The sequence below is a fragment of the Camarhynchus parvulus genome, chromosome 1 (assembly GCF_901933205.1).
Source record: "Camarhynchus parvulus chromosome 1, STF_HiC, whole genome shotgun sequence".
Lineage (NCBI taxonomy): Eukaryota > Metazoa > Chordata > Aves > Passeriformes > Thraupidae > Camarhynchus > Camarhynchus parvulus.
The window spans coordinates 81046402-81060275 of record NC_044571.1 but is presented as its reverse complement, the minus strand read 5'-3'; the positions used below and the strand labels follow the sequence as shown (position 1 = coordinate 81060275).

The 13874-nt window shown below is 38.1% G+C and overlaps 1 protein-coding gene across 2 annotated transcripts in view; it reads right to left on the bottom strand.

Annotated features, from left to right (window-relative positions):
- Positions 1 to 327: 327 nt before the first annotated feature.
- GRM5 (glutamate metabotropic receptor 5) overlaps positions 328 to 13874 on the bottom strand; it is a 244159-nt gene continuing 230612 nt past the window's right edge. For both annotated transcript variants that reach the window (XM_030953066.1, XM_030953076.1), the window contains one exon: positions 328 to 7734. In XM_030953066.1, the coding sequence (XP_030808926.1) occupies positions 6912 to 7734 (823 nt within the window). In that variant the 3' untranslated portion in view covers positions 328 to 6911. The remainder of the gene's footprint in view (positions 7735 to 13874) is intronic.

The following is a 13874-nucleotide window of genomic DNA, read 5'->3' as shown; positions in this document are numbered from 1 at the left end:
AGTTTTGGTATATGATTCCAAGTGTAAGAGCTTTGTTTTCTGTTGCTCAAGACTAGATTATTTTACTATTTTCTCTCAAATCTATATATGCCTCATCAATGAGATTGTGTGTGCATCAAAAGACAAAGATCAAACTATACTAGAATGTTATGTAACTATGATACCGTTAATGTTAACTTAATCCTTTAAAGTAACAGAGAGGGAGGAGTAAAACAGAGATTGTTATTCAAGGGTTTGTGCATAGGCACACCTGGTTTGTAGAAAAATGCACTGAAAACATAGCTGTAATTGTTCTGGAGAAAAAAAAAATCCAGTTTTCAGTCATATCACAGATTCTTTTTAATACTGTTCAAAAAGTACCTGACTCTACATAAACACCAACTATAACATGATGTAGACAATTGAGAAACAAGCAAGTGTATTCTTCAATGCTAAAATAAATTACATTTGTACAGGTAGAAAGCAAACCAAAGCTGATAAAAATGTTAAATTTTATGAAAAATCTTTTTCAGTTCACATCAAAATAATAACTTTACATTCTCTATGTTTTAATAGTAGAAGCAGCAACAACATAAAAAAGAACAAACGGTCACAGAATGGTTGAAACCAGTTCTTCATAAGTTATTAGCAAATTAAAAAAAATAATTACAAGCACTTGTAGCCCACATAAATCTTTTGGAATTGGCACCATCTCTCTAAAACATCTATATTCTATATAGATTTCTAATTACAAATACCACCAGCAGCTGCCATATAATCCTATTAGTACATGTAATATACATAGTATATTTGTTCCCATTTGGCAGATTGGAGTGACTTAATATTTGTTGTTTGTTAATACTGTCATTGCTCAGGTGAGACAAAACCAGCCATATACACCAGTTCATCACCCAGATGAATTTTTTACTTACCTTTATGCTTCACTGGCCTGTATCTCTTTTCCTTTTCACAGTATAAAATTGTTGGTGGTGATTTGAGATATTTGAACTGAGGATAAAATAATAAACCATTGCAAAAAAAAAATTTCAGGTAATTCAACGTAAGTCTTTACTAGATTAAGTGCACACTGAAATGGGTAGCAGATGAATGATTTTCTTGTTCATGGAGAGTATTGACTTCATTTTTGGAGTTTCATTAAAATGGCAGAAAATTGTGACCTCTTGGGGTATTTTTGGATATGTTCACTCACATCCCTTAACATGCTTAGTTAGAGGATGACTTCCCCATTGGGATACCAGATAGAGTATGAATGGTAGGAAGGACCTATTCACCAAGCCTAGCTTCAGGAATGAACCTAGTAAAATCCATCTGCTGTTTGATTCAAAAGAGAGTGGGAAGAATATCCAGTCATCATAATTCTCCGGAGAACAAATAGTCAAATCTAGACTTCAGTGGCCACTATACAACTTTGATTATCTTTATTTGGATATTAAACTGGAATGATTCCATTGACCCAAATAGATTAAGGACTTCAGCGCTTAAAATTATTCAGTGTAATACATAGCTTTTTGCTCTAGTGTGGAGGTCAGGACCTTTTGTTAAATATCTAGCCTTTCTGTGGAGTTTGTGAGAAGAGTTAGTGCCCAAGAAAGCAGCACAACAAGGAAAGAGATGTCTAGGAATACTCTATTTGAGCCAGTATGCAAATGCAATGTGCAGAAAATGCTAATTTTCCTCTGGGATCAGTTTCTGGAGACATCTATACATTTTGTTTCAAAGATGGGCCAGGTCACCTTTGTAAAAGGTGGCTGGAGGAAAATTAAATAAGTCCCTTTTTCTGCAGTCTCAGAGAATAAGGAATTCAAGTTTAATTCCTTCGCCTATCCAAGAGGATTCAATCTCTCCTTTCTATGCTGGGGTCTGAGAACTCCAGATGGAAGACAACATTTCTGCAGATAAGAAGTTCTCTAAGGGCACATCCTTCCCTCCTGTCACAAAAACATTTTTTAGGGAAGCATTTAACTTTTTTTTTAGCCAATATGTAGCACAGACAAAAAGTTGCCTCTACTTCTTTGAAATTAAAATACCTTGTCTCTGCTTCAGAAATTTTAAAAGTATTTTATATTAAATGGTAATATATGATCTATAATTTTATTGAGTGTATGTCTTATCTGGTTGCACTGTTCATTTTCCACTGCAATACTCTTGAATTTGTTCCTGTCCTGTGAAGCTGCCCTGGGGAAATGAGTAGAGGATATCTCAACACTGAGTCATTGGAGCACTTTCCAGCCAGGAAACTGTACAGTGCATTCTGTGTACTCTCACATATTTTCTGCATCCTTGATGGGTTTTAACATGAGTTAGGTACAAAGATCCTTAGATGTGTGATAATCAGGTTAGTTCTGAGCATACACAGACATACTATGCTAGATGCTGGAGGAAGGTGGCATTTGAATAGTTGTTTTAAAATTGAGTTTAAAATGTAGGTATTAAATTCTACTGAAATCCTAACTTTAGGCTCCAAAGTCTCTCTTTTGGGGTCAGCCAAACCAGACCTGACACTGGTCTCCAATACAATACAAAATTTGTGGTCACATTGTTAGTATTGAGCATAGTGCTCTGATTTCCCTAAGGAACCAACTCTTTTTTATGCTGTCTGTTGCTATCATCTTTTATCTTCTCACCTCATAAATGATGTATTAAGCAGAATAACAAGGTTGCACACTTTCCTTTACAGAACTTACACCCACAACTATGTAGTCTTTCAGTTTGGTCTTGCACACTAAAAAAACATTTGCAGAGGAACTGCTCTATCATCCAGAGTAAGAGTCATGGACTGGGCTTCCCATTTACTCTCTTTTGATAGCTTATTCTCTCAGTTTTTAGCAAAAGTTTTCCTTTTACAGACACAGCAACTGAATAAACATCCAAGCAAACTAACATAACTTTTTTTGGGTTTTTTTTTTGCGTTTAGAACTTACAACAGTTTTTGAATTAGCATTTAGTTTCTATCTCACTTTTGTAGCTGGAAATCAATGGAAGAAGCCAGCACCTTGTGATCGAACAGGCCCCATGAAATATCAACAAGTGATTTGTGGACTGTGGTCTAAAAATCTCTGGTCTAAGGTATCTGCATGAGTCTAGGCACCAAATGTTCAGATAGAAGTACAAGGAAGCACATCTTCAAAGTCATGCAATCATTCTTCTGAGACTATTTAAAAATACAGTTCTTCAGTATTGCAAAGGCTCCTTTCCAAATGGCCTGAGAATGGCTCACTTTATTTCAAAAGCATAGATCCAGAGGTGATTACACCATCATTCTTTAGGGCTGGCCTCAAGCACAAAAGAAATAAGAGATTTTTTTTTTTTGAGGTCCATGTGGTCAAGAATGACAGTAGTTTCAAATCCTTTAATTCCCTTTGTGTCAACAGCACTATATGGGAAGGCAAATTTCAAGCCATTGAGTTGGTACTTGCACATTCTTTAGTTAGATTGAAAAGTGTTCATGATTGTAACTTTTGCATTTATGTTGGAAAATCCTTGCCACTCTAGCTTAATATCCTAAACTAAGACTAGCATACAAACAGCATAACAAAGTCATGATGTCTGTCTACATAATTTTTTTCTCTTATGTCAAAACCACTGGCTTCTCCCAAAGAACTTTCCAGTCTTGCAAATCTCCCACTGGGCTCATTTGGATTATTACTACAGACATTACACCGTTTTTGCCTTCTTCTCCACAAAACCTTTCCTCCCTTTGTTGAAATTCAAACATGTAATAAAAAATTACATTGATGCGCTCCAGTCTGCACAATTGAAGCAGATTCTGCCTTCCTTAAATGCCTCTAAGGTTGCCCATCTTTCAAGAAAAATAGACTGACTCCTAGGGCATACTACCTCAGCAGGGTCCATCCATAGCTCCTTGTGTCACTAAAATGTCTGCTGTGGCTGATAGATATGCAAAAGACACAAGACTCCTCCAAAAGTGAGAGTGAACAAAAGTGTTTAAAATTTGGGTTGCACAACATTAGGGTTTTAGGCTCTTGAAACATGCATTCAGGGCACATGGTGCATCTCCACCCAAATTGTCATGACAGTACACATGACCATTGTCAGGAAGCTCTGAGCAATAGCTGTGGTGCAGTTTGAGAGCAGAAGAGGTATATTTATGCTGAGCTCGACAGTTACTATTTTTCACTCCTTTTTGCTAGTTTTGTATTTAAGGAAATATTTTTATATTTGTCATATAATCCTTATTTCCAGTGTTGATTATTTCACAGTGCAGTGAAACCCACAGATTTTAGCAGTAATACAATTCTATTAATTGTCCACCACCATAAGAAAAGACTACAGGGGATCTAAAATTCTAGGGAAGGATTGAGGTGGAGGATGTTCTTGTAAGAATATTGGTCAATAGTTTGAAGTATAAGAGAACAGGTAGTAATAGAATCCCTTCGAAATTCACATTAGTTATCTCAGTACATTGTATATTAGAACAATATTGCACTGATGGAAGACAAATGTTATCATATAAGTCTTCCATGAACAACATTTCAGTGGTCTAAACTCCCCTAATAAGAATGTTTGTATCACAGACTGATTGGACATGCTTTTCTCTTAAATGTGGGTTGTAACCTGTGACAGAAGATGCTTTCTCCTGATGACATGGACAGCTAGGGAATGATGAGACATGCTAGAATTGTGAACCAAGAGGACAAAACTGAGCTCTAGTTTGGGAACCATGCAGCTGCACAGAGCTGAGTCTGTGCTGATCAGTCATGCGAGGATGCAAGAACCGCATATGGGCAACAAGGACCTTCAGTCATGCCTTAGTGTGGGGATCTGCCTTCTGGAGTAGAGCTGTTTTGTGACCTGCCTGTTCATGCTATAGGCAAAGCTGATAAATGACTGTACTTGACAAGACAAGCATGCCCAGACTGCAATTGGATAACATTTGCCTGACTCTAGAGTCACTAGAATACCTCTGTGAGGTGCTGGTCTGGATTCAGTCATCTATTACTTTTCATTTTTAAATGTTGTTGAGCGGCAAATTGGGGCGCAACACATAATAGTGAAACAAGCATCCCAAAGGAATAGAAAATGCTCTTTGCTAAAACATGTGAATGTGCTTTCATCTTTTACTTATTTGATCAAATAGCTATTTTGAACAGGGGGGAGAAAAAGGAGGTATGAATTTTGATTACAAAATATTTGTTATTTTCAAAGAAACAAAATCTAAAGGTTTTGAAAATAAAATATAGCAGCCTTATTTCAAGGCTCCCTTCCTTGAGGCTGTCTTCTATATAAGGCTACATCAACTCAGCTTTGACTTGAAGTACATTACTCATCACGTCATGCTATCCTTCAATAAAATAAAACAAACCCATAAAAGTTTGGCACCTGAGGACAGCTATGTCATGAAGAAGAGAGCAAATACAGTGTGCGTTTAGGGTCTGACTTACAAGTTCTATGTAACTACACCTATCAAAAATTTTTTAGCTACTATTCAAACTTTAAAACTCTTCCCTGCCTGTATTAAAAAAGTGCTGTGACAGTATGAAGTGCACTAAACTGTACTACTTTGATATAGGAAAAAAATTTGAGGAATCCCCTTGTTTCTTCTGTGAGTTGCAAAGAAACAAAGATTCTGTTGGTTCATATCTCATTAGGTCTTCTTTGTTTTAACCTTTACTCTGTATTGCTTTGAATGTATTTTTTGTCACTGTTCGTAGCTGCAAGGTATCAGCAGCAAAACAAATTTTAAAATTGTTGCTTATTAAAGAGTAGCTTAATCACCTCTAAGTAGACTTTGACACAGGGTTTTTTCCGTATATATGTGTATATTAATTAAGATTATGACAACCTTTCCCACTGATAGTTAGCATTTGTCATAATCCAAATTGGTATCCTAGAATTCTGTCATTCAAAGGATGGAGAAAATCCTTAGGGCGTTTACCTGTTTGTTATAAGCAAAGATGGGAGTCTGAATAAGTATTTTAACTGGTAACATTATCATGAAGATGTCCATAAAAATGTGTTAATTTCTCTAGGGAGTGCAGCTATTATGTAGCTTGGTAGTGCTGCTAGAAAGATAATATTCATCTCAACAACTTGCCCTGGTAAGGGAATTACAAAACAGTACTCCAGAAAATATTTTTTGCTACTTCAATATTAGTTGGCAACATGGTGAAATAGTCAGGAGATCTTCCTTGGGTTTTGTTGTTGTGAAGGTGAATCCAATGATAACAAATTGAAATTTGATGCTGATAGAAGAGAATTTCATAAACAAATGCGTAGGTTGAGAAGTCACTTGTAAAGCCCTCCATATTGCAGTCACTCGCTGCAAAGCCTCAGCTTAGTGTTATCCACGTGTAACGTATCACAGACACAATATTCTTCAGCAAAAGGTTTTGTAGGAACATACATTACTGCTTTTTGTGATCTTCATAGAAAAAAAAAAGAGAAAGCTTGACATGTTGGTCCCAGATTTGAGTCTGTTAGAAAATGTACATTCAATGTTTGGTCTTCTATTCTTGATAAAAGATCAAGGTTCGCTTCTGGGCAAGGGATCAGAGTAAACAAAGAAACCATTGTACAGTTGTTTACAATCTAGTTCCCCCCTGTCCCCTATATTGTACACACAGTTCATTGTAATACTAAAGCAAAGCACTTGGTATGTAACTGGATTAACAGACTCCTTATAAGCCCTCAAAAATAGATTCAGTGTTTCTGAAAAGCCCATGTTTTTTTAAGGCCACGATAATCTGCCAAGAGTCATTTTGTCTTTAAATCAGCATAATTAATCTGATGTTTCCGCCTCTCAAGTGATTCCTCTTCTTCCCTTCCATTCCTCACAAGATGACCCAACGCCTCTCACTCTGTCTTCGTAAACACTGGAGATCTTGAAGACTTGGCTGTCCCCTCACTACTTGCTTGTAGTTGTTGAGCTCCAACATCGTCTTGAACTACATTCACAATGAAGAAGAACTTTGAGTATAATCTCTGATGAGGAGTGTGTCGTATTTGGGGGAGGATGGCATACAGAGAGCTGATTCAGAAGCTGGAGAGCTGGGAGATGCACTTCCAGAATCAATGGAGTCTCTAAAAGGAGAAGGAGGAGTTAAAGCCACCAACTCCTCCAGATCTTGCTTGGCTGTTGGGGTCTCTGAAGTGCCTTCTTTGATGCTGTCATTTGAAGGTTTCCTAGCAGCCTGTGAAGAGCCATTGACTTCAATGGCAGGAAGCGGTTGGATCTCTGCAAGCGTGGTCATTGTTGTAGGAAGCTGGATTTCCCGTGGAATCAGGTACGAAGAGCAGAGAGGAGCAGCCCCCGCTGTCCCTGGAGCAGATGTTGAAAGCATCATAGAGTTCAGCTCACTGATATTGGCTGTGAAGCGAGTAACAACGCTGCTGATCTGCTCCATGATGGAGCCTTGAGAGGAGCTGCTTCGCTGAGGAGGTTCTGACTGGAAGGTGGGGGCTTCATCTTCTGTTCGGCTGACAGAGGCAGTTCTGTGGCTCAAAGTGCTGATTGGTGAGGGAGTCTGTGGTCGGTACTGAGCTGGGTATTGCTCTTCGGCTTCCGAAACATCATAAAGCGTTTTGGCACTAGCCTCAGGAAATGTAGCACTGCTACTGTGCCGGCTACTATCTGTGCTTTTAGAAAAAGGCTTGATCACTGCAGTTTGGTTGGGGTTCTCTTTTTTGTTGATGTGGACTGACAACCGCTGCCAAAGGTGTGCTCCTCGGCTGCTTTTCTCATTCTGGGCCCAGGAAACTGATTTCCCGTTAGAGCTGTAAACACAAATGAGATAAGATGGTAACTTGGAACCAAGTTAAAAATTTAATTGCTGTGCTTATATCAAGAGTATATGGTATTTTAGAGTTTCTATTCACCACAAAGCTGACTGTAACTTCATCTATATCTCTTAATTGCAATATACCTATCATTTATACCTGTATGTTCGAGGAAAACAAGCAGCATGTCAGCTCATTTCACAGGCCAGTTGTGCACCCAGCCACCACCTGTCCTGTGCTAGTTCATGGCCACTGCTGACCCCTCTGTTGAGGACCTTGGCACATAGGCAGTGTCCATGCTGGGGGAGAGAGCAGCTTGATAGCTTCCCTTCTGTTGGTCTGGTGTCAGGAAGAGGGCCTGTGGGACTGAGGGATGCATAGACGAGTAAGGAAGAATTAAATGCTTGAAGAGAGTGAGTGAGAGACTAGGACTGGCTAGAGTGCAGGGGCAGGTGTGTGGGCTGACCTGGGAACTTTCAGTGGTAAGGAGTTTGGTATAGTGTTCTAAGCATGGATTCATGGTATGGGGCAGGGTTTGTAGACTGGGAGATGAAGAAGTTTAATCTGTTAGGGCTGGGGAAAAAATCTAGTTTTGTCCCACTATTTGAAAGCATTGGAGTAACACACAGAAAGGGACTGTACTGGTTGTAGGTAATGGACAACAACTTTTTCATCAAGGTACTTGGCAAGCTACCTGCCACTAAATTAAAGAAATAATTTATTGTTTTCAAATTGCAGGTCAGCTCAGAGAATTAAACTGTGTTCCTAGTAGGAAAGAAATACCAGACAAGCTATACAAGTTCCTCATGGTAGCATGAGTTTGGAGACAGCAATAAACATTTTGCTCAACTTTTCTGCAAAATGAGTAAATTCTCAATTTGGTAAATGAGTAAATTCTCATCTCTTAGGGTAAATTCTCTTCAGATCTCATCATACTCTTTATCAAAATTGCTTAGTTGTCTCCTCTTGATACCTAAGAAAAGACAGCTGTGGCCCTTATAAACACAGTATTTCCTTCTACATCTTCCTCAGTCTGATGAACTGGTGTTTGCACATACATTAACATATAGTTCTTGGAAATAAGGAAGATATTAGAAATATTTCTTAGCTGAAACAGACAATGATTCTGGAATGATGTCAACAGGAAAACCAGTCCACACATACAAATAAACATGATTTATATATAAAATGCATCAAAATTTAGACAATTCGCTTTGGTTTCCAAAACGTTTGCTATAGCCATTTAGGATTTATGAAAAGACGACATTGGAGACCCTGTCAGACTACTGCAAATTTGTTTTTTGTTTGCTTTTTAAGTCTGCAATAGATATCCTCAAATGTTAGCCTGCAGCATAATAGTTTGCAAAGCACATACTTTTCTAAGTACAGATGAATTTATACCAGCCATCATGTGGAGGCTTCCCTCAAACTATCCATTTAATAGCTCTTCTGGCCATCTAAAAAGAAAAAGTTGCATGCTGAGTGTAAAATAAAACCTCCTGGTGGGTTCACGTCTGTGATTACGTTAGATGGAATTACGATGGATCATGTAACACGACATATATCAACAGATTTCCCCTTCAAAATAAGCATGACAGAATCCAGAAGACAAACACAATGTAAAACAATGGATACTTTAGGAGAGGGAGGACTGGGGAAGGAGCTGTATAAGTACATATGGGTTCTCCCCTTTGCTGCAATGGTCACCAGGATATTTGTGTCTTGGAAGCTGTCTGTTGGGCCCTACCCCCAAAATGCCAGGCAAACCAGCTGGTGGCTTGTAAATTGCTGCTCAGACAATCCCTTCCATCTGCTGTACTCCAATCAGAGCAAGAAGGAAAAGCAAACTCTGTCCTGTAGCACTGCTCACTTTGACTCTTTGAATCTCTGGAGGTCCAGTTCTGGACTGAGCAGGAGATGGCACTAATGTCTTGCAGAGTAAAATTGTTCCCTCTGAGGACCATGCACTTGTTTCCTTGCAACACATACTCTGTGGGTGTTGACAACTGTTTGAGAGCCCTGGCTCACTGGTCATGCTGAGTCCTGAGCTCAGTGGGATCTCAGTGACAGCAGCAGGAACAGAATTTGGATTGTTTGGCAGATGAGATCTTGCCTCTAGTTCTGCTATGTGACCATGAAACCTTGTCCCGGTTGCTGATGTGTTTGACCTGGACCAGGAGAGAGAATGATCTGGCGCTTGTAACTTTGATCAGGAAGAAAGAGAGGATGCAGACCCAGTCCTGGATGTCCTCCTGGTGAGGTCTTAGAAGGACCTGTGCCTGACACAGGGGTGAAATAAATGCCATTAACATGAAGGATTAGTCAATGCAGATAGAAATGCTTGCCCAAAGAAAGTGGTGTATTCTAGCACCCCTCCTGACTTCAAGAACTGACAGTACAGATGTTCAAACCCTTTTAAAAGTGTACTAAATGCATATAAATATTTTCATGGCCCGAAGACCAGATTCTAAGAGTTTGTGAAAGCAACATGCTACTCCCTCCCTGGTCACAGTTAAAGAGACAATAATTAAGGAGGGATATGAGGCTAAAGAACCTGGGGAAAGGGAAAGGATGAAATCTGAGTTTGCATCAAACCCTTGGGAAAGATAGTGAACAGTTAAATCTTCATGATGCAAGCCACCAGCCTCCCTGAATCTCAGTTTGGGTTTGGGTCAGTCTTGGCTGAAACACTCACACTTTTGTACTCTGCCCAAGAGTAATCTCTGCACGTGGCTCTCATGTTGATCCTGGGGCTCTGAAGGAGACCCGATGGCTGTTTAACACAAATTTTGTGCAAAAGTCTGAAAGACTTGACCATAATTCACTGCAAATACCTTGATATTACAAAATGAATAGGACACAAACACCATCCACTGAATATGTGGTGGGGCATTGGAATGGACTGCCCAAGGAAGTGGTAGAATCAGCATCCTTCTAAATGTTCAAACACATTTGGATGCAGCACTTGGGAAAATGGTTTGGTGGTGAACACAGTGATGTTGGGTTTACAGCTGCACTTGATGATCTCAGAGGTCTTTTCCAACCTTCTTGATTCTATAATTTTTTCAGTAAGGAGTGAACCCTTACTGAAAAATTATAGCTAAAGTGAATAGCTAAAGAATTTCTGCCTCAGAAATGCATCCTATGTTTTATCATGCTGCACCTACTCATTAGGAAGTCAACACTGGACTGAAGTGTGCAATCATTTTTTTGCCTCTGTGAAAGGAGCACCACTTATTTTCTTATATTGCCATGAAAGTGGGTTGTGGATAAATTGCTGTGATAATACTTTAAGATCCTGCTCTAACTGCATATTGATTGGTACTTTGTCAAGTTAACTGGAAACCATGCAATGCTCACAACTTAAAAATAGATAAATAAAGATAGATCACAGACTTAAAATAGGATATCTAGGAGTGGAATTGTTTACATTTCCTATGCCCAGCTCTGCCTTGACTCTTCAATGATGGGAAACTTTTGGATAGTGAAATTTTAGATTTTTCTTTTAAACAGATTTTGGCTCTGTCAGTTGAAAAGAGAATAATTAAACTTTTGAACTCCCAAAGGGATTTCACTACAAAGTTTGGCTGAATACAAATTTTTCCATCCCATTCTTCTGCTCTGCCAGTTCTTCTGCTGGCGCATTGTACTGAATAGAGCAGAGGAGAATGGAGCAAACTTCGACCAGCGATACCAAAATGTTCAGATTTTTTTTTAACAAAGCCTTTTGCAGAAGGCTTTTTTTGTTTTGAATTTCTTTTGCTATAGGTTAATTAGGTTCAGATTTATGCAAAAGAGAGATTTCCTGAGAGCCAGACAGTAATTGTTTCTCCATTGTCTTTACTAAAAGTTGCTTTGATTTTGATAGACTGGCTTTTTCCCTGCCTTCTAGACTTACTTACATAATATGTACAAGAAATGAAATTAGAATAAATGAGAAAATCTGAAGTAGCTGATATTTCAAATATTTCTTCTACAGTTGTCCACTTGATGACAGAATAGCAATTAGTTTTGTTTCTAATTTTTTTTTCTCATACTGAATCTCTTTAGAGACACTTGAGTTTTGTCTTTAAGGATTTTTTCTGTTCATGAGAGCTATTAACTGCTTTTTATACACTTAGGTGTGAAAAAAAAATATTCCTCTCCCTTTACAAATATTTTTTTAACTGTCTAGAATGGGTTACTTGGTCTTTTGTTTTTGTTGAGGTAGTAGAACTTTTGTTGCAACATTTTCTTCTTCTGTTGTATGATTATTTATGAGATGGTGCATAGGTCTGCCACAAGTGTTTCTTTAGCCAGGTGCTAGTGAAGCAAATTTTTTTGTAAGGTACTTCAAAATGCAGAAGAAATGAAAAACAGGAAGAGGAATTTACAGACACAGCAGCTGAAAACTCTCATATTTTAACAAGGGTGCCATTCTCGTTAATTAACCAGAGCTGCTAAAATTAATTCTGGTGCTGAATGCCTAGGACCAGTACTGGAGACAAATTGCATACTGAAAGCTATGCAATTTGAAAATGAGTGACTTCTTCTCTTAATATCTTTCACTGAACTAGGAAAATCAGTTTAAAGTGATGGAATCCATTATTTTTTAAGAAAGCCTAGAATGCATAGCTGCATAGTGGAAACCAAAATATAAGTGGAACCATAAAAATATTTAGGGAATTTTTGGTCTCTGTCGCATACTAATATGGGTATCTAACTCCAAATTTGAAATGGTACAACTGCAAACACACACTGGACAATAACTTGATGGAGATATGTATGATATGTTTGCAACCCATCCTCATGTGACTACAATAAGGAAAGATTTCAAATTCTTAAATTTTTTAAGCCCATGAATGGAATTTCATATTTTAGAACATTGGTCTAAATTTTATGGAGCTAAAATTGGTAGAAAATTTGTGCCCAGATGTTTCAATGGCTGAAGTGTGGCAATTAAGGTATAGTTCTGACACTGTGCAGACTTCTTGCATCTTTAAGAATGAACTCTTCCCCATGTTATCCCCAGAAGCAACTGGCAGTGATAAGCAGGATAAACTTCTGTACTTGGCTCAGCCCATATAACTTTCTGCCAAGAAGAACCCTTGTTATTCAAAGTAAATAGTAAGAATCTGTTCTCCTATTAGACTCCTCTGCTGAAACCTTATTAAGGACTCAATGATATAATCACTCTGCCTGAAAAGGATTTGTGTGCTATCTGCATACTTAATTAAAACTTGATTCTTCATAAGTGATGGTGTGCGTATATGTGTGTGCCCATGATGAATTCAAGTAGGAGCAAATATGCATTTTCTTTCATCTTGTCTCCTGCAATCTCAGATCATTATTTTTTTCCTTGTAGTGACCCAAGTTCTTCAGCCCTGGGAAAATGCAAGTGCCTTGCAACATGCTAAAAACACTGAAATGAAATAAGTGGTAGAATGGTGAACTTCAGTATACAACTATGAAGAAGCAAGTCATAGTTTCTCCCAGAAATATAGAACAACCTGGATAACTTGATGCAGAACCAAAGATGTCTAAATTAGGTAAATTCTACCACTGTAAGGTTTTATTTTGTTGCTATTCCTCTTATTTTAAAAAGCTTTTAAGAAAAACCTCGACATGCCTATGTAATTGTTTCCCTGGGTAAAAGACAATTCTGCCACAAACAAATAACCTGCTAGTGATATATCACTCAAGTTATTTAGTTTAAATTAATCTCATACTGCTTTTTCTGTGGAAATAAATGACAACAAAACAGAAAAGAGGAAAAATACAGGGAAAAAATACTTTTGTCATGTCCTGAGCTCTAGAAATAAACAATGATTTGCAATTATTTTTCAGAGTAGTTTTCTGTAGTGAACAGCAAGAGCAATTATTTATATTACTCTAAAAATCATAATGTGTTGATACCTCCTTTCCTCATAAAAATCCCAGCTGACATTTATATGAGTGACTTTAATATGTAAGTATGAAAGAAACTACAAAGTGAGAGGGAGTTGATGGACAAAATCTTTGTCAGTGACCTCCCAGTGCAGCCACCAGTGATGCTGATTCTGGTAACTGCTTCAGCAGCATGCCTGGTTAGATTGAGAAATGGAGGGTTGGGCATCTGAATTAAACATTTCTAGTACATCAGTGATCATAATCCAAAA